Source organism: Trachurus japonicus, chromosome 19 (assembly GCF_045865225.1).
Source record: "Trachurus japonicus isolate A0001 chromosome 19, Traja_1.0".
In the NCBI taxonomy this organism is placed as follows: domain Eukaryota; kingdom Metazoa; phylum Chordata; class Actinopteri; order Carangiformes; family Carangidae; genus Trachurus; species Trachurus japonicus.
This window is the reverse complement of record NC_140925.1, coordinates 24933154-24953930: the sequence shown is the minus strand read 5'-3', so window position 1 is coordinate 24953930 and position 20777 is coordinate 24933154. Positions and strand designations below refer to the sequence as shown.

The window sequence follows — 20777 nt, the reverse complement described above, 5'->3', positions numbered from 1 at the left end:
CCGTGAAGAATAAGCTCTTCAAGTAGTAGTCTTCTTAACAATTCACTTTCAGAAAGCCCACTGTTCTCTCTATATTTCATCTGCTGCATGTGGGTGATTTCAAAGGAAAACAAAAGGGAAAGATCATAGATGAAGTCAGCCTTGAGAAAAGGAAACACAGTCAGTGCTCGGTGTACTTTTCTGAAGAGTAAGGCGAGATGGACCACCAAGGAGCTGTGAAAGTGATGGTTTGAACTTGGCTCTGGTTTTTACCCATGCTGGGTGGCAAGGCTCTGGGGATAACAATGTTTTTCTGCTAGTCAGTCAGTCAGTCCAGACTGAGGTATCTCAGTATTAACTACTGAGTGGATTAAAAAAGACCTCTGTGGCCCCCAGAGGATTAATCCTAATGATGTTGGTAGGTCTGTGACTCTTTCTCTAGCGCCACCATCAGTCCTGCCTTTCACTCATTCTGTCAGATATCTGTGACACATCTTCTCTATTTTAATTCGCGGAGCGTTGAGAGCAGGAAGGCAGCAGCAGTCTGGGCTGCTCTCTGAGGACGGCCTTCACAGTGCCTTCCCATATGTATGTTCATGTAAGCAGGATAAAGGGAGGCATCCGCTGATAACCTAATTACACCCGACAATCAGGGACATCTGGTGGTGGATGTCTGCTAAATAGATACACACACAGCAAATTCGAGGAGGTAACCATGTACCTCTCATTTCCTGCTCTATCAGAACGATGATGGTATTTTCTGGCCCATTGCCCTGTTTTAAATGTGGTACGTTTAAGTATTTTACTTTCAAGCGCATCAAGAAAAATAGAAATACAGTGTATGTGTATAGGACTATAACTTCACTATGCTAGTTGTTCAAATTTTGCACAATCCTCCCAGCAAGATTGACTATGCATATGTTCTCCTGATAATTACATAATGATACTTTTAATAAATTACTGAAATAACACTGTACACTCAGCTGTGTATGACACTGCCACTTTATATTTAGGCCAGATATTCCCCAGAGCAGACACTGCACAATAGAAAAGAAATTTTGTTGAAGTCTGAACCTCAGTGATGTCAGCTCCTTTGGGTAATCTCCAGCCCTATACATATCTGCTTGAGTACTGCTTAACAACAGCTTTAGTGCACTGACTCAGCTCGAGTGCTTACCTCCCATTCCAACAGAGACCTAATGAAGTAGACAGAGATCAGTTAGACGCAAGTGCGTACGCCAAAACACTGACTACATGATTACACACTTTACCACAAATGAACTTCTGGAAAGCAGTGAATACAAGTCACACATTGGTGATGCACTGTACAACAGTGTGAGTAGACATTAATTGATTAGCAGCTATTACCCAATACTTAGAAGTGTCAAAGAGAATCCAAGAATTTTTATGTCACTGCCATGGCGACAGCTGTGAAAGCATTAGGCTTTCAAGTTGTCCATCCGTCCATCCCATCCTCAGGAAAGTCTTGAGGGAATTCCTTCAAATGTTTCGCTTCAACTTAAAGACGAACTGATTAAAATGTGGTGGTCAGAGGTCAAAGGTCTCGGTTGCTGTGACCTCACAAAACATGTTTTTGTCCATAACTCAAGAATTCATATGCAAATTATTTTCGCACAAATGTCCAACCAGAGATGAGAGATGACATTTGATATCCAAATGGTCAAAGGTCAATTCATCCTCTGGAAAAACCCCAATATTATTATTTAATGCTGCGATTCAGCAACAAAGGGGAGATTGTGATCATAATTCCTGCAACTTGACTGGTTAACAGAGGCATACAACCACAAGGTGGTAATTCTAGTTTTCATGGCTGTGTTGTTAATTATAGTCATTTGAAATCTGCCATGAGCTTGAAGTTAATCAGTAAGCTGTAAATCCATAGAGGAGAATATAAAATGCGAAATAAACATCAAACCGTACAACCAGCAGATGATCTAGTATCCACAAGGCAAGTTCAGTTCAGCTCAGCACATCCTACTCAATATGTGCGTTTGCTCTTTTCCCTCAATTTGATGAGAACAGTAGTCATGATAGCAGCGCTGAATGTCAACGAGCGGGGAAAACCGTGTTCTTTAGTTTCTGAGCAGAGGGCGCCATCGGGGTAGAGATCAGCCACGTGACAAGGTGCTGTGACTCATTTCCAGCTCGCTGGCATTAACGAGCGGTGCCCTTTCTGCTGGCAAACGCAGTGTGGGAGCAAGCAAGCTGGCTTGACAGTGTGATAAGAAGGAGGGAGTGAGAAGGCTCCTGCTGCTTTCATCAAAGAGAAGTCAAGAGTGGAATACATTCACAGCCGCAGCTCTGCTCAGATAATTGCCTTGATAAAACCTATTCTTTGTTATTTTTGCTTACCTGTTTAACTGAGGCTGTCATGCAAGGAATAATATGGTTGGATACTCTCGAGAGATAATCACGCATTTCAGTGATAAACATTTTTGTTGGCCTTGCTTTATACTTTCCACACTAATACTTACTTAAAATCTAATTCTCTGTTTGGTGCCATGTTGATTCAAAAATATACTTCACCATCAGTATTTTATCAGGTTTATACATCGTGACTGTCTGTAGGTTTATGAGATTTTATTGTTAACATTTTTTCAGAGGTTCTCTACAGGGAATAATGCATTAGTTTTCATAGACAGAACAGAAGCTGTAAATATGGTTAGATAAAATGGTTTTTCATATGTCCATAATCTTTTAATTCACATTTACTCACTTGGCACTGACTCTTGATACTTTCATTTGAGATTCAGTACAACAGGACAGTCGTTCTGAAACTTATCCACAACAAGTACCCCTAGACTGGCAAAAATGAGACCACAAAGACCTACTTAGATTTAGGCTTTTAGATGTTTTATTACAGAACGTGTTGAAACACTCAACCAAAATAGTCATGCACTGCATGCATGTCATTGTGCTGCTGTTGCTGGATGGAATTACAGTGATGATAAATGATTCTAACTTTTTCCTGAGGACCTCCAGGAACCCCCTCAGGGACCCCTGGGGTTCCTCATACCTTGGGGGTAAACATGTTGTGCTAAATCTGACTGCAAGGAGATCGGGTAAAGTGGCACATAGCAAGTGTGACTTAGGTGTGTTACGGTGTCAGAGGTGTAAATGAGCTGTCAAGTTAAAGATAGATAGGGATGCCCCCATATATGTAAGTGGTTGCTCATTAACACAACCATACTGTACCACACATTTAGATTTCCGGTGTGATAACTGTTTATTTCTATGAGGTCCCATCATAAGTACCACCAAAACAAGTAAACAAAGCAATAAGTAATACACCATATAAAACTTTGGATAGCTGCTTATTGGTGTAATAACAGTGACTTATGGTCATAACAAAAGAAAACAAACGAAGGGAAATAAAAGTAATATAAACACAATTTCAAACAAACAGGAGGGTTACATCTAAATGATTGTAAAGGTGATTGCATTGTTTTCATCTAGATATACACATGAAAGTGAAAATATGAAAGCAAAATGAAAAGCTGAGAAACTGGTCTCTTCATGTTGTGCGTCCACTTAGCGGACAGAGCTGCAGCAGCTGGTGCCCAACCCACCGCCAATCACAAATGAATGTGTCCTTTCTGCTATTTGATCAAGTTTTAATTTCACATCACCTACAGTATGTCAGTGATTTGACTTTAACATAAATGTTATTCGGCCAAACTCCAAATAAGCATCTCTACCAATGAGGGTCGTAGTATGATTTCTTTTTTCTCAAACTTGAAATTGAATTAAAAAGCACACAAAGCACTTTATCGTGAAATAATATATGAGTTAAATGATCATTCAACACACAAACCAAACAACAGAAATGACTCCTCGCTTGAAATGGTTGGAGTGCTAATAAGCTCAGACATCTGGCGCTGCTACGTTCCAGGTGAATATGTCCGTGCCAGAGATGCGGACAAACGGGCGAATGTGTAGAGATAAAACACTGAAGGTTATCCTTCATTACCCCCACGATGTAATCTCGTCATCACCACCACTTCAAAGCAGAAGGATAGAGTGAGAGATCTTGAGCCACCCTCTTGCTAATTCAGCAGACGCCTGATCAGTTATCCTGAAATCACACGCGGTCATGCATCAGGGATCGTTGGTTTTATAGCAGATCCTTTTTTTCTTCTTCTTCATCTTTGTTTAAAAATGGCTATTTAATGGGTGCAATGAAACTGATTTTGCAGATGTGTTGTTATGTTAGTGGCAACAGACGTGATTAGGATCCTTGCACAGGTACACACATGCCACAACCACACACACGTACGCACACTAGGAGCTTTGGGCTGCTGGCAAAGCTAATCAGCAGTGTGTAAGAAAGTAATTAAAAGCTACAGCAGCACTCACATGCAAGATGAGCCAGTTGGAGGAGAGAATTTGTGCATAATATTGACAGTTACAGGTGAAAAAAGAAAGAAAGAGGAAAGCTGCAAATTTCCACCACTGTAAAATACTACAAGCCATCAAACAAACGTCTATGTTTGAATATACAGTGTATCGCAGGCTTCCATAATTTCTTGTTTTATTTGGCTAGTTTGAATTGTACTGCTTTAGTCTCTTTGTTATTTTTATTTCTTCTCATTATTGTAATTCTAAAGAGCAAGCCAAGCACCTGCTGTGAATTCCGGCATCTTCGTTTCCAGATGAGTATTACGCCCCTGCCAAGACGACTACAATTGGAAGATTTTTACCCCTCAACAATGCAGCAGTAGTGACTGGGTGGAAGACTGTAAGAGAGGCTCCGAGCAACAGCATGTAGGGCATCCAGGCTGACAGATTATTAAAGGCTTTAGAGCTCGTTTTTAACTAAATTCCTTTAAAACATTTAAAACACTGTCTGCGGTATCAAGGTCAAACAAGGCTGTGATTAGTGAGGAGATGGAAATGAATAATTTAGGACAAACATCACTCATGTAGCAGATGGGTTGGAGGTTCAGATAGATGGCACAAAACGCTAAATAATTTCACTGTATGTGGGTGTTATGTGCTGACATTCGGCACATAACAAGCACAACAATGAAAACAAGGGGTTCAGACGCTCTACACTGAGAAGCAGGGGAAGCACTGTCGTCCTTTGCAGTGTTGATTCCGCTGCAGTTTGTTTCAGAGGGGGAAAAAAAGTCTTGATATCACTAATCAGCAATTAAATAACACATTACTGAATGTGAAAGGTCTATTTTCCAAGCAGGGAAAGCTTCGTCATTTCAGTTCTGGTTCATTTTGCAGCACATGCGCTTACAAATGGAAGTGGACTTTAATACTGCAGCAATCACGACATGCGCAGCTCCTGTGTTTGTCCAAGCCAAACAAACTGAGTGGATGGTTCCTACGTACAGAGGAGATCATCAGACAAACACACTGTGTTTCCTGTGACTGCTTCACAATAAAAGTCACCTATTTTTTTCTCCAGTTGAATGCTTTTAATACAAAAACAGCAACAGCAGGAAATGTTCAATTAGCATTAACTCAATAGAGCTCCAGCACAGTGTGAACACTAAACATTGAGGCTGTTACCAATGAGATAAAATTGTGCTGGAGTGCATGCTGCATTACCCGTGGATATATACAGTGGAGTCCAAAAGCCTCAGACCACTTTCCCTTGAAGTATATAAGAGTCTATACACAATACAATGCCTTGGCATGTTTATTTATTTCTCTATTTCTTTATTCTTTTTTTATTCCTTTATTCCTATCATTTATTTTCAGGTTGTCCGTTCATTCCTCTTTCATTCATTTCACTTCATTTTCTCCTCCTCAGTACCCGTCGCTGCATGTAAACAGAACATGGATCTGTGGGATCAACCATAATTTTCCACTCGAACCATGTTAGCAGGCAGCCCAGCTGACTCTGTTGACAATGCTATCAGTGGATGTCAGCTGGCTATTGAGTTGCAAAATGTTTCTCCCTATCAGCATGATTTGTTGAGCATAGGAAAATATAATTAGCCACCATCATTGGGGTTGGAGCTTGACTGACACTGATGCACTCCACGTTGACGGTTTGCCTCTTATAATTCCCAGGCTCACCCACCCTTCATTTTCATTTCTTTTGCCCATCACTTTCATGTTCATCCTTTTAGCCATGATTCTGAAGTGTGACACAGATAGATATAGTGAATTTAACCAAAGGCTAAACGTGGAAGCATATCCACTGACAACTGCATAGCTGGAGCGCTGCTCGCCTCAGACGGATCCATGATCTGAGTTTATTTTTTATGTGCCCAGTGAAACAAATTATAGCAAAATCATGTGGATCTCTCTGCTGTATTTTTTTGCATTCCTTTAAAACGTTGTCATTTCCCTGAAAACTAGCCCCAGATCAGCCGTGAAATATCCACCAGGTGCATGTGCAGCATCTCTACTGAGGATAGTTTTGCTTTGAAATTCTGTTTTTTTTTTTTTCAGTATAATGAATGCAAATAATATAGTCCAGCAAATTAGAAAGAGCAGACTGACCAAACTGCATGGGATCAAGGGTAATTAAAGCAACAGAGGTCATCTATTTCTGTACTCTGGCCACATTTACCTAGACAGGCAGTATATCTCAGCTTCTGCCAGAAATAACAGCAAAACTGGGGGGATTGAATAAGAATTTAATCAATACCAATTCATAGCTGTCCACGAGTTAAAAAATAGCCTTTGCTTACATGAAAAACTCACTGATAGGTAAATCATAAAATATTGGTGTATTTAGAGAGTCTATAGTAAATATAGATCACTGTCCACACAGAAAAAATCTATAGGGTTGACATCTGCAGTGAGACTGTGAGGTTATTTCTCTGGCTCAATTCTCTTCCAATTAGCATCGCAGCTATAACTTTGCCTTGCTGCCTCATTTTTCATTTCTAAATGTGAAATCCATTCCTTAAATCTTTTAGGGGGGGGATTTTGTTTTCTCACTGCCTAAGGACTGTATTTGTTTTGTGTTCCAGCTGGATCCCAGGGCTCAGATTTGTGTTGTGTCAAAGCATTGACCTGCTTAGGGAGATGAATTCTTAACTCTCAAGAGTTAATATCAAAGCTTATATACTATTTATCTTGGGTCTAGTATTACAAATATAGACATAGGAGTAGTAAAAGAACTCATTACACTATATTGCTCAAGTATGCAGTCTTCCTCTTGTGCACAGGGCGAGTGTGGCCATATTGACTTGACTTAAATGACTTAACTGCAGGTTCATAGCAGCATGAAATAAAGCAAATGACTTCTTTAAGGCAGTCGATGTATGCACAGAGCTGTGGTATCATTTGTAAAATCATCAGTAAGTCAGAATATTACCCACATAATGCTAGAGTAGAATAAGCACATTTAGATGTTTGCCTCTAAATGAGACAGCTGCAAAAACTAAAGTCTGAAGAAATTAATGCCCAATAAGAATTCTGGTGGAAAAGGGAATATGCAAAATAGATGATTAACAGGTTAAAATGTATAAAACCAGCAGCCTGTCCCTGTTTGTCAGATAAAATGCTGTGGTTGTTTCTGATTCTAAAGCTCTTAAAGCTTCTGCGACAAGCTTGAAAGGTCTCAGTTTGAAATAAGCACAGTTTTCACTGTAGGAATCAATTATTTTTCCATTTGCACCCAGCAGTATGAACATAATACATCACTGAAATTGTGATATAGGAACCAAACAACATCCAGGTCTTTTAAACTGCGTTTTCTTTACTCATACACATTTGTGACTGGAAACATTTAGGATGCATTCAGCCGGTATTACACTGCGAGATACTGTGTAGACGTAATTATAAAGACACTAGGCACAATATGAGTTTAATGACAGATTCTAAGCTGGGCTAAGATGCCATTCATTGTGTATGACAGTGTGCTGCATGGCAGCGTCTGCCTGCAGAGTAAAGAAATGTGACCATCTATTCAAGGCTGGTTGGCTAAGGCAGTCAGATTGATCACAATGGGAGCAATCTCTTCTTTCCCCCAGACACTTGTTTGGGTTCTGTTAGAGAGCAGTGTAAGCTGTTCCAGCCGTCTCTATCAGAGCACACTCCTCTAAACCTCTTGCACTTGTAGGCAGCTTGCAGGAGTAAACATACCACATTCAACTCAGAGGAGGCACAGTGTGTAGCTGTGTGTAGCCAGCCACTTTAAGATGTAGCCTCTCTTCACCAGCACATCCCCACACACACAGAGGCAGACACACACACACGCACACACAACTTATTACATTGTGCCTCAGTGTGAGAGTAGTTATACAGGACCCTAATCCATCTTTTACAGCAGATACTGTAGCTGAGCCAGAGGGTTTGGCTTCAAGTCAGTTCATCTACAGACAAAGCTCTGCCTAGACTTTTTGTGTGTGTTTGGGTATTTGTAATTGTTTGTGTGTATATTTGCAAGTGTTTATGTATAGGTGCTTTGGAGTCCATTAGCATTTGCAATGATCTGAACTCAATCATGCTGAATGTAGCCAACAGGATTAAGGTTGTAGCAGCAGATGTCAGCAGCATCCAAAACATCGGACACAAAAGGCAGCGCTGTCCTCTTTCTTTACAGAAAATCATTTTCAAAAAACGAAAAAAAAAAAAAAAAAGAACATGCAGTGACCCCGTGAACAGGTGAGTGGGCCTGAATACAAAATACAAAAGAATACAAAAGAATACAGAGCAGATCAGCTGTGGGAAGAAGGAAAGTTAGCTCAGCTCGACCTCCTTGATGAGTTCCTAATATGAATACAGAGCAGAGGAAACACCTGGAGCCACGTGGCGTCGGGGGTTTTGCACTCGGTTATGCATCACAGAGCAGAATGATCCCTCTGATACATAAACACCAGAGTCAGATTTGTACAATGTAGGGCAAGACGAGAAGCAAGGATACGGCCACAACTAATATCATTGACGTTCGTGGAGAAAACCACAGCATAATCCTGTGCACATGATAGTAGTATTTATTCACAGCTCTTGGGGGCATTCAGTGTTTCACACCCATTTCTGGTGTAAAAATCTTTGTATATGGCAGCACGTCATAGACCGACCATCCTGTTTACGCCATTGACAAAAAGTGTGAACATAAGTGTCAACGTTCAAGTGGTACAACCATCAACAGGAAACTTAAGCATGCTAGATTTAACCATATTTAACGCCGATATTCAGCTACAAATACAACCCGAAGTGTTTTTTATAGTTTTGTCTTGTTCTTGAAATAGAATCTGAACTCGATGAAATGTATGCATACAAATAGATGCATGTGTGTGCATTCATATTTATCTGTGCACTGGTATTTTATTTACTGTATCTCTTTCAGTTTGTTGTTGGTATTAGATTTTTTTCAACCTTGGCCTTTATTATTCTATGTAAAATGTTCATATTGATTTTGCTACATGCAGTGAAAACATTTCATTTTTAAATTATTAATCACTGATTGGTCAAATAATGTATTTCCATGGCAGTTCTCATATCCTGTGATCACAACATCCACCCCCACGCTCTCTGTCTGTCCCTCACTGCCTCATCATTAAAGGGCCAAACTATGGAGCACTCTGGTTTTGACAGGGTGATAATTCAATGTCATGGTTTATCAAATTTCAGCGAGATCGTACCATGATGACATGATCTTATCATGTTTGCGTTCACCAAAAATGAGTTTTGGTTTGACACATAAAAAATGAGGCTGATGTATTTCATAACAGCGGGACACATGTGCTAAACAGCTGTTTTAATATTTTGTATTTGATCAAAAATTCAAACGTCGCAAAACAAATGTCGTCTTAAACTGGATTTATGAACACGATGATATTGATCCAGTCATGGAGAGGAAACTCAAAGGGATCCCCCTTTTTAACATAATAATAATAAAGACTTCTGTTCATGCTGTGACAAAGTATTTTTATTATCAACTAATCTGCTGATTACTCTCCTGATTAATTGTTCACAGTTGTTTGGTTTATAGAATATCAGAAAATAGGGAGGAATTTTAATTTTCAGAGCCTGAGGAGGTTTCCGCAAAACATTAGTTTTTTCCAACTAATAGTAAATTTACAGAGGCAAAAACAGTGCGATACAATACCCATTATCTCACAAAGTAGTCTTTTTTTTTCCTTTTTTTTATTACAGTGAGTTGCATATGAAATAATAGTCAACTCAAAAGTAAGGTAAGGTTGATGTTTTTGCTCCAGAGAAGATAGAAAATGACAGTTCTCCAGGAGACACTGATACTACATGTCAAAAGATCTCAGCTTGCCACCTATAATCAGTGCCCTTTCCTTTAAGACTAAATTACCAGTTTACAGCAAAGCATCCATCTCACCTCATGATTATAAAGAGATCTCTGCATTTAATGCCTCGCTTATTTACAAACCAGAGCACTTGTTTGGGTAAAGGTCATTTCTCACTGTCTACTGTTCTTTTCCAAAAGAGTGAAGGGAAAAAGATATTTCTTACTCAGACTTAGTAAATAATGCGCCCCATCATACAAAGGACACTTTTATTCAATTTTTCAAATTACCTCCTCAAATGATTCAACATACATGTACTGTACATTTGAAAGCGTGTAAAGCAATATGCGTGTCAAATGAACAGGAGTTCTCTTCCTGCTCTGTAAGCTGTTACACATTAAAATCCATTCAAGATTCAAAGGCACTCAAGTCATGTTTCCAGTATGGAACATGCAAGTGAATCTGCATTATTCTGAGCGGATCACTGGCTCAGAGACAAGCCCCCCCCCCCATTTTGTACAATGTGTGCATACAAGACAATGATGCGATGATACACACAGCTTTACTTACCAGAAGGAGGTGAATTATTCAGGTCACTCAGCTCCTGCTGTGGTGATGTAATCTGCCGCGCCTACTACAATTCTTGGCACCTTTGGTAAAGTCATACAGATCTGTTTACAAATAAATATGCAACTCAATCACGCGCAAGAAATGAGTTATGTCACAAATGCATTTTTCAATCTGTTATTGTAGATCCAGGCAACACAGATGAACTTAATTACTTTTTCATAGCGTCAGTCGTGAAGGGGCTTTGTGAATGATACCAAAGAGGATAAACGTTTACACACCTTCTTGACAAACGGGGGCTCTAGTGGTGTTTTCCCCCCTCTCTGTCTTGTGCCATCTTCCTTTATTACTGTTTAATAATCGCATTATGTCCTCTCAAGGTACAGTTCAAACACCCCTGCTAAATTCGTAATGCGGTGCATCATAGCAAAGGAAGCCAAGTCTGCTTTTGTGGCTGTCTGGCAAAAGGAGAAGTCTAATGAATAATAAAAGTCACAGGAATGTCTCTGGTGATTCAGGAAGATGTGTTGTGATGGCTCTCATAGCTTCTTTGGTGTCTTTAAAAATAGACAGGATGGGTTTAGTCCAAACATTCAGCTCTCTTATCATCTGGGAAGTCCCAAATTACCTGAATGACGAATACAATCATCAGTGTTGGCAATAGTTGAAGTGATTAGATTAGAATGCAAAGGGCCACAACTATAAACTTTACCTAATTGCTTCACAAAGAGAGTGCAAGGTTGTAATCTCAGTTCCGCATCCCCATAGTCAAACTTCTTCTGTACATTTGCTGAAAGATTTCAAATAACACATTAAAAAGGCCATAACTTTAATACTGGACATCTAACTAGTGGAGCACAGGAGCAAACAGCAGCATGTATCTGCTGTAGCTGGTTATCTATATTGTTTTCACTCTATAGAATAAGAGCCGTCGATTGTTTTTGCTCCCACTCTCCACAGAATATATTAATTGATGATGTTTAGCAAGCCCTCTGCAAACACACCAGATGATCATCATAAATAGACTTGATGGATGATAAAGTTATCCACCCCCCTCCCTCCAGTGTGCCTGTGTTAGGCTTGCTCTGTGCCTATATTTAGAGATAAGGAGACAAGAGACATTAGAAAATACATCAGGAAAAAAAGGTCTTTTGTTCCCCACAGCAAAGAGAATCTCTTTTTGTTTTTCTTTCAGTCCAGTGTGGAAGCAGAAGCACACAAGCATTTTTTTCCAGTAAACCTCTAAATTATGGATCAGGAGAAGTGGAGAGGCTAAAATGATAAAAATGTGTCAGTGGAAGGTTACTTGCAGGTAGTACGTAACAGTACACAATGCAGGTGTCTGGTATTATACCAGGTTAGAAGTGCAAATCTTATGAATATTTAACCTGTATGGACTGCTGGTAGAAATTCATCCTTAATCTTCAAGAGCGGAGCTTAAAGTATTATTCCCTTCAAAAACAGAATAGAATTTCCCAGTCTGCCAGTATTTTTCATTTATATATTTATTTGTGTCTCTGCTATTGTGTTCACGTGTGCACAAGCATGCACGCACGCACACACTCATACACCCCGAAAGAGAGAGCAGAGAGGAATCTCTGAAGATGAAGAGGAATACATCCCCTTTAGCAGCACCCCCACCCCACCCTCTCCCTCTCTCTGACTGTGTCCGTCTCCCTTCGCCCCTTTTTTCCCCTCTGTTATCTCTAGTCCTTTGAAACAGCACCTGTTACAGAGTCGCAGCTTGGGAGCTCCGTCATGATGCAGTGTGCACTCCTGCGTGATACAGTGCCAGCTCCCGGTTTCCATGTTCAGCACCGCTGACACACAAACAAGCCGGGACATCTTCATCCTCCACCAGCTTAATGACTTCTTGGAGCATTGTAGATTGAGCACACTAGACCAGAACACCGTGTGCCTTGCGTCTCTCATTGTGCCATGCACCTATTGAAGTACTTTTCTTTTTTTTTTTTGTATTTAATTTCACTAGTTAGCTCAGATGACATTTGATAGTCAGACTGCGTAAGTGTGTTTGTTTATCTTGATGAATGAAATGGCTGCAGTCATCTTGTTTACTGTCTTAGCTGATGAAAATGTAATGATCCCTGCAGCAAAATGGGGACATTGCAGCAGCAATTACACCAGGGTACAGCCCAAGAAAAGGCAGCATACTGTAGACACTAGTTACAAGAGCTGCTAAATGTATTCAAGAACTGAAAAGTAGTGAAACCTTCTGAAAGAAATGAGGACAATATAACCTTTCTTGGGTTTATACAGTGTATTTATTGCTACAGTAAAGAGACTCATTAGTACGAACCAAAATGAAATTCTAATTAGTTGTAGTTGTATTTGCATGTATGAGACTACAGATGTGTGACTGACAGGCCAGATTTTAATCACAATATTATAGAGCTTTATATCACACATCATACTCTCCATGTCCACAGCAAATGAAATCTCTTCATTATTGTGCTGTTTTGTCATCAAAGTAATTAAATGCATTCAAATTTATGATGCCAATTATGTAACCGCTATGGTCGCATCACAGTAAGAAAAGTTCCTCAGTGACAGCCAGCCTTCAAGCGCTACATCTTTTTGGCCTCTTCTTGCTAAGGCATTTAAGTTTTCAACAGACACATCCTGGCAGCTGCATATCACTCTTGTATGTAAACAGCTCACACATAGTAATAGACATCCATCAAATTCACTCAAGGTATAAATCATGTCCAGCCTACCTTCCCCGCTGCACTGCTGCACAAGACAGATAGCAATATGTATGGCTTATGCGATAAAGGAAGAAAACCGTCTATTGCAGGCATTTTGGCCTTGATTTGTGTGTATGTTTTTTTTGGGACCCATAGAACAATCTGGCCAGATTGCAGCCAACTCATAGCCTATTCTTCCCTCGCAGCCCATCAATAACAATGAGAGAAGTGTCAGCCGCTGATTAGGCCGTGATATTGAGAGTGAAGCAGTGTATGCCTGTGTGCATGCATGCCGGCATGTGGTGGGCGTGATATGTGTATGTGTGTGTTTCTTATTATAAAAGAAATTAGACCACTGGAGATCTACTTTTTTCCTCCTCATAAAAAATGGATTTTAGTCAGTCATTCAGACCTTCCCAGTGGTAAAAATTAGGCTGCGGTAGAAAGCAAGTGCAGCTTAAATCAGCGGCATGCCCTCAGCCTTCTCCAATGCTGTATTTATACACTTGATGAAATAGGTGTATATCATGGGTGGCAGCACATGCCATATCTCACAAATGGGCAAATTAGAATACTACAGTATAGGCCAACCTACAACAGTGAAAGAAATTTGAATAATTTATTTCAATATTTACCAATTAACATAATGCCATACTGCATCTGTGATCCCCATGCATATGCTAATCTTGATTTTACTATGCATGACTTATAGGTCAAGTTATGGAAATTAGGGGTAACGCCCAACTTAGAAATACTCAAGAGCATCAACTGCACCAGTTGGTGTGCCATACGAAATGTGGCAGTGAGTCAAAATACTTGGTGCAGTGAAATAAATGTGTCTAGTGTGTGGTGAGAACCCCTGCTGCCAAATAATGATTGCCTTAGATAGTGAGACTGAGATTTCCAAGAAGTCGGATAATTAAGAGAAAACGGATTCAGTCCAACATTAGCTGTGTTTCAGATTATTTGTAGATACTTTCTGCTAACTTAACCTAATCACCATCAAGCATAGATTAGCTCAAGTGCCAACATTTCAAAGGCATGCAGTGTGTGTTCCCTCGTTGGTTTACTTAAAGCTTCTGTGTCGTGTATTTATACCACCAGAAAAAGTTATTCATTTCATTTTGGCACTAACAGCCAACACGTATAAGCTGGTGATGGTTAAGTCCCGCTGTTCAGGGCTTTCACCAGCTTTAGTTGTACGTATGTCATCCAAATAAATTGAGATGCTGCTAGAGAGCTTTTCACTTTGCTAAAGTTTGGCTGTGCTTGACCCTCTCTTTTTTAAAATGAGATAACCATAGCTATTAATGAAGGCTGCAGGATGCCTAATGCTCTAAATAGGGATGGGCTTTTCAATGCAGCTTTACAGTATATCCCCATTGAAAACCATTTCCCTTCAATCAGACTAGAAAGCCCAGAAATATAGAAACCAATAAAAAAGAAACTTTATAATTCCATATAAGACAGGTGCATACATTATGTATAAAGCTATACAGTGTGTACTAAATTATGTAATGTAATGAAATATTCAATTTCTTTTTGCTATTGCCATAGTAAAATACAAATGAATACACATACATTATGTATCAATTTACCCAAATTTTACTGCAAAAAGAAACTGAACAAGGCAATTTTACTCAAGACTTACCAGCCTTGTGGCTGTAGAGGTGATATTAGGGAGCCAATAAACAACATTTTTTGTAGGCTAACTAATAATTTTGAAGTAAATGTTGATTGCACAATGTAATGTCTAGAGATCAACAATGAAATTTTGCAGAAAAATCAATGCCTAATTTACTGTACAGCACAGGGTGCAACTATTGGTGGCTTTCCCCAACGAAAAGGAAATGACGGACAGCTGCAGCTGTGACAGAAACTGAGGATCAGCTGGGACTGAATTTATAGATTTTTATTTTCTTCTGCCAATGTGGTGGTCTGTGGCAGCCCACCAAGTGTTTTATTTGCCCTTCATCAGAGCTGTGCGATCAGGGATTTCTTGAGTAATTTGAGTTTCTTGCATTAGACAGTAGCCAGGCTGATCATGATATCCATTTTGCTGAGGCTCCAGCAGCCAGAAACAAATGATTCATTGTCTGTTTGATAATCTAGACAATGAGCATATATTTTGGCTGTGACCTTTCTAAAAGTGCTGAAATGTACTATATTTTTCTTTGCAATGCTTCCTTGCGGAACAACATTAATACCACTTGGAAACAGAATGTGGACAGCTCTCTGCTGCTGCTTCAAGCTGCAGCCAAGAGCTGGTTAGCTTAGCTTAGCTTAGCATAAAGACTGGAAATGAGAGCAAACGTCTCACCTCAGTTTGTTTAAGGGAGCAAAACTTGCGCTGCAGCATCTCTAAAGCTCACCGGTTCTGGTTGGCAATGGCATACTGTGTGTGTGACTGTTTCTTGGCTGCAGGACACAATTTCTCCCTGTTTCCAGTCTTTGTGATGTGAGCAGGACTGATCTTCCCATCTTAGTTTCAGCAGAAAGAGAAAAAGTGTTCAAAGTGTTTGGGGGGGGGGGTGGGGTGGAAACTGTTGTGTTCAAAGCCAAGAATGAACTTTGAACTTTACCTCAAATGACTCAAGTCTTTTGTCAAACCTTAACTGCGTTATAGCACTTAACTGTAGAACCACAATAAGCTGTGTCACTGCAATTTTCTGGTAAAATGTAGGGTTTAAGCTGCTTTTAAATCCTGCATCTCACAATTGATCCTGTTAAAACTACGAACTACACGCCTGATGCAGTCTTGTCATCAAGTCCTCAACACTCTGGAGGCAGTTTTAATTAACAGTGAGCTATGATGCCTCAACAGTTGTAGCTCCTATAGGCTTATTATATAGAACATGTGGAGGCTAATATGGATGGATGTCAGAAGCTAAATGAAAAGTTTGGTTGACTTGATCACATCCCCATCCCTTCTCTCCTCCTTGAACCTCGTTTCCCTCCCCTTGCACTCAGACTATCCGCTTTTTTTCCTTCTTCTTCACGCTAATTAACAGGGAGGATGGTAATTAGTCATGAGGCAGTGCTCCCCACCCCTCTGTCATCCTCCAGATTTAGAGGTGTGTTTTCCCTGTGACTGGAACATGTGTTAAAAGCAGCTGGGTAGTCACAGACAGCTCTGGAGCAGTGGGGGAAAACATGCTCCCAGTCTATAGTTGCTGTTCATACACACAGTGACTGCAGGATAGAAACGCACACGCACAAGGAAGCAGTCACATACAGTATGTCCCAGCCCACATAGATACACAAACATCAGGGTTCACAGTGAGATATTTCCCCCACTAACACACACATACATAAATATACTACAAGCTCTTATTCTTCCATTTTCCCTGTGTGTTGGAGATACACACCCAAACACTCACTCAAAGCGTGTCATTATCTCATATTGTTTATCATCTATTCAAGCTTTCAACGCCATGTTCACACAAACACATTACAAAGCATTGTTTGCATCTCATTGAGGGATGGCTGAGCTTGTTTCACAGTGCTACAAAGATGGTAGGAGGGGAGAGATGGAGACATAGACAAACAGAGAGCAGGCCCAGACGTAAACAGATAGCCAGACAGGCTTTCTGCCTTTGGGTTTGTGATTCAGAATACTAACAAGGCTTCTCAGCTCACTCTCAGGGATAAAAGGTGTGAGGTAGGGCAGAGGCAAGTGATGCAAGGGGAGGAATGATGTACCCTTGAAATCTGACTGGCTGCCTTGGGTGCCTCCCTGGATTTTGTGATGCATCATTGGCTGTTTGACTGAGACTGGCACACTGACAATAAAGAAGGGTGCTGAAGGGACAGTGCGTGTGTTTTGTATCTAATCAAGGATTCAGCGAAAAACATGGGGATGCCCAAAGATTTTTTTCAGCTCCAGCAACAAGAACATTACTCAACTCAAAAGCTTCCCTCTTCCCTTTGATATGCATGTGGAAACTTAAGTTCAACGCAAACATTCAATTTTCACATCCAATGCAAGATGAATGCACGTGTCAATACTCCACTCCTCTTCCACTGTGGCCCTGACTTAATTTCCACCATACAAAAGCAGTTTCCATTGGGTAATTAATCTGATATCATTGCATTAGTCATTTGGACTGGTGCTTTACGCATCATATGGCATGTTCTTTTTGCATATTCAATTTCACTGTAGCTCAATGTTTGCTCTGTTTTAATAGACTATCTCTGCTGGTGATTAATGATAACGTTTTAAATGGATACTCCCTTTCTATTTCATCGACGAGCCATCTTCAGATCACTTAAATCATGTTGCCATTCGCCTATTTGCTCTCCAAAATGCATACTGAATGCATCACAATGACCATAGGAATCCAACTGAGGCTAGAAATTGTTATGCTAGATGCTGTATTATGAATGTAATTATGCAGCATGGCCAATATATAAATACCATGAATACTTTAAATGGAGCTATCATCTGACTTATGACAACAGTTTTTTTTTCTGTAATCCCTCATTTCATCATATCATAATTGTTTCCTAAAAATTTCTCCAGCAGTAATGATCCCAACAAAATGACTTCATATAGCTCTGTGTGCAGCTCTGTAGGACAACACACACAACACAACACAACACAACGCAACATATTCTGTCTATGAGAGAGGAGGATGAGAGACAGAGTTTGGAGGACGCTTGGATGTTTGAAGTAGTAATTTTTTTCTGTTTAATTAAGAGGTAGATGTCTGCAGGAGAGACGGTCACAGCGGAGAATCCAGTTCTTTATCCCCTCCTTTGCCTGAGCAGAGCACTGTGGAGGTTTTGTGTGTTTTGCTTATTACTTTGGAAATGAAATGACAGTTTGCGATAGAAGATTTATAGGGCTTAATTCAAGGATATTTTTCACACATCGGTTGAAGAGTAATGAGAGCCACTATTTAAAGGTGCTGTTAGAGAGATTTTTACTGCCACATAATACAGAATGACCGTTTCAACGATCACGCCCTGCAGCTTGACGGGGCCGCTGATCACTGTGAATGGCACCGTGTTTTTGAAAAGCTTTCCACATTCACTCGGGAGCACGCCCTTCACTTTTACATCTTTATTTCACAGTTCTTTTGTGAAAAACAGTGCAATAGTACTAACGAAAAGTCAGCTGATACAAATCAAAAATGCTGGATACCCCACTGAATTATTTTTCAATCTCTTGTTATGCAGTGCTCTGTGTAAGTAGAAATACATTTGTTGCCAAAATTGCACTGAATCACCCGAGCACTAAGGCACAACTCTAGTGCTCACCTCGCCTCACCTCTGCTGCTCCGCCTTCTTTGGCAGGAGCAGGTTCCTTTGGAGCAGCAATAGAAAAATAAAAAACAGTAAACAGACAAACTGAAAAGGAAAACTGACAAAGTGAAAGTGTTGATGCAGTTGCATTAGCACAATCATCAGCTTTGAGCCAGCGTGAAATTAGAGGACCATGTATTCTATTTATTTTCATCATTTTTGCAGTTCCATCCTGCATCACAGCATAAACAGAAAAAGATAACAAACAGCACATATTGCTGAGGCACACTGAACAAATGGAGCTGAAACTACAGCTCGAGGTGTAAAAAAAAAAAAAAAAAAAAAATGAAAGGAAGTAAAAGAAAGATGACAATCTATCACAGTTTTCACTGTGATCTCAGCCCTAACCATTAACTTGTGATCTCCACCGCTGCTCTTTTCGTTTTACATAGCTCACTTGTTGTCGGCCGTGTTGTTTTGTCTTCATTTATCAGGTCAAGCCGAGCTGAGTGAGACTGCGAATGGTCCACTTCTTGCCTGTCACCCAGAGCATTACACTGTATGCAGGATCTGTGACGCAGGTGGAAATGTGGTGGACAGATATTGATGGAGCACATGTGTGAGAGCGCAAATCCCCCCAGTTTACCAACAATATGTCACTGACTGATGGAATAAAGAAAATGCGGACAATTCTGACACGTCGCTCACTCATGTACAAGTTTATGTTGAAACAGACACATCAAAGCAAATCCCTCAATTGTCTCCCCTAAGCTGTGAACGAGCAGAGGGATGGATCAGCCCACTGGATGTGCTCGCAGTATGGCCATGTTGAGGACAGGAATGAAAAATGCTTAAGTCCTCTTTGAGAAAAAGAAAAAGAAAAACTACTGAGCATTGTGCCAAAGTGGGGCTGCGTCCTGAGGAACTCGCTTCAAACTTTCTAATTTTTGTCTTTTGTAACTTTTTTTTTTTTCATTTTCAAAGTACAATTTGTTCTTCAAGTCTTTCAACAACCAAAAGTAAAAGAAATGAAAATGAAATCCTTAATTAAGAGGAATTATAGGTTAATTATAATGTACAACCAAATCTCACAGCTCTTGTATATTTAAGGATTTTTATAAAATATTGCAACATAGACAGCCCAGACTTTAAATGACATCATTTGAGTGGGTATATTTATGACAGGTGCTGGGGGATCTGCAGGCATCGACAGTAGAGGGATATTTATTTGGTGATGAAGGCAAATATCTGGACTCTGCCAGAACTTTGTTTATATGGCTGTTCCAACTATGGCAGCTTCCCGTCCGCTGTAGATCTTTGCGTCGTCTGCATCACGCCAAACACTCTTCATCCCAGTAGCCCATGTCTTCCACTGGGACCTGGCATTCCTGTCAGTCATGTGCTATCAGTGAGGCTGCAGGCGCTGCTTAGGCCTGCCCAGCTATCCTCCCCTTCCTCTCTTTCTTCTCACCCCACCCCTCTCCACAGTTTCTGTGTATCTTCCACCGCCACCTCAGTCCTCAGTGAGCACTTCACTTTCTTTTTCTTTTTTTTTCTTCAACCGTCCATTCACTTCTGCGTCTCGGTTTTCCTGTTCTTTACTTTCCTTATCTGAAAGTCTTCTTGTTGTACCTCAGCACTTTTTGCTTGGTTTGTCTTACTTCTAATCTCAAATCTGTCTTTTTTCTCTGTCTCTCTCTCTCTCTCTCTCTCTCTCTCTCTCTCTCTCTCTCTCTCTCTCTCTCCTTCAGGTGTAAGGAAGGTTACCATGGACTACGCTGTGACCAGTTTGTACCCAAGACAGATGCTATCTTGTCAGATCCAAGTACGCTCTTTTTTCTGTCTGTTTGTTTTTCATCGTACAGTAGTGTTGTATTGATCTGCAACATGAAAACAAGTCCATAGCCAGTGCATGTTGCATGGCCTCGAGTGAATCTCTATAGTACCATAAATATAAATCCAGTGAGATAAGTCTTAGATAACAGTTGCAGCACACAACACTGAATAACATCTAGTTTCTAGTAAAGAGAAATCTTAACAGTCATTTGGGTATTTTTTTAAGGTTCCCAGTGCATATATGGTA

At 40.2% G+C, this 20777-nt stretch overlaps 1 protein-coding gene across 3 annotated transcripts in view; it reads left to right on the top strand.

Moving 5' to 3' along the window:
- The window catches only part of nrg3b (neuregulin 3b), a 187585-nt gene that overhangs the window by 135251 nt on the left and 31557 nt on the right, over positions 1-20777 (top strand). For all 3 annotated transcript variants that reach the window (XM_085761445.1, XM_085761446.1, XM_085761444.1), the window contains exon 3: positions 20446-20519. In XM_085761445.1, coding sequence (XP_085617571.1) covers positions 20446-20519 — 74 coding nt within the window. The remainder of the gene's footprint in view (positions 1-20445; positions 20520-20777) is intronic.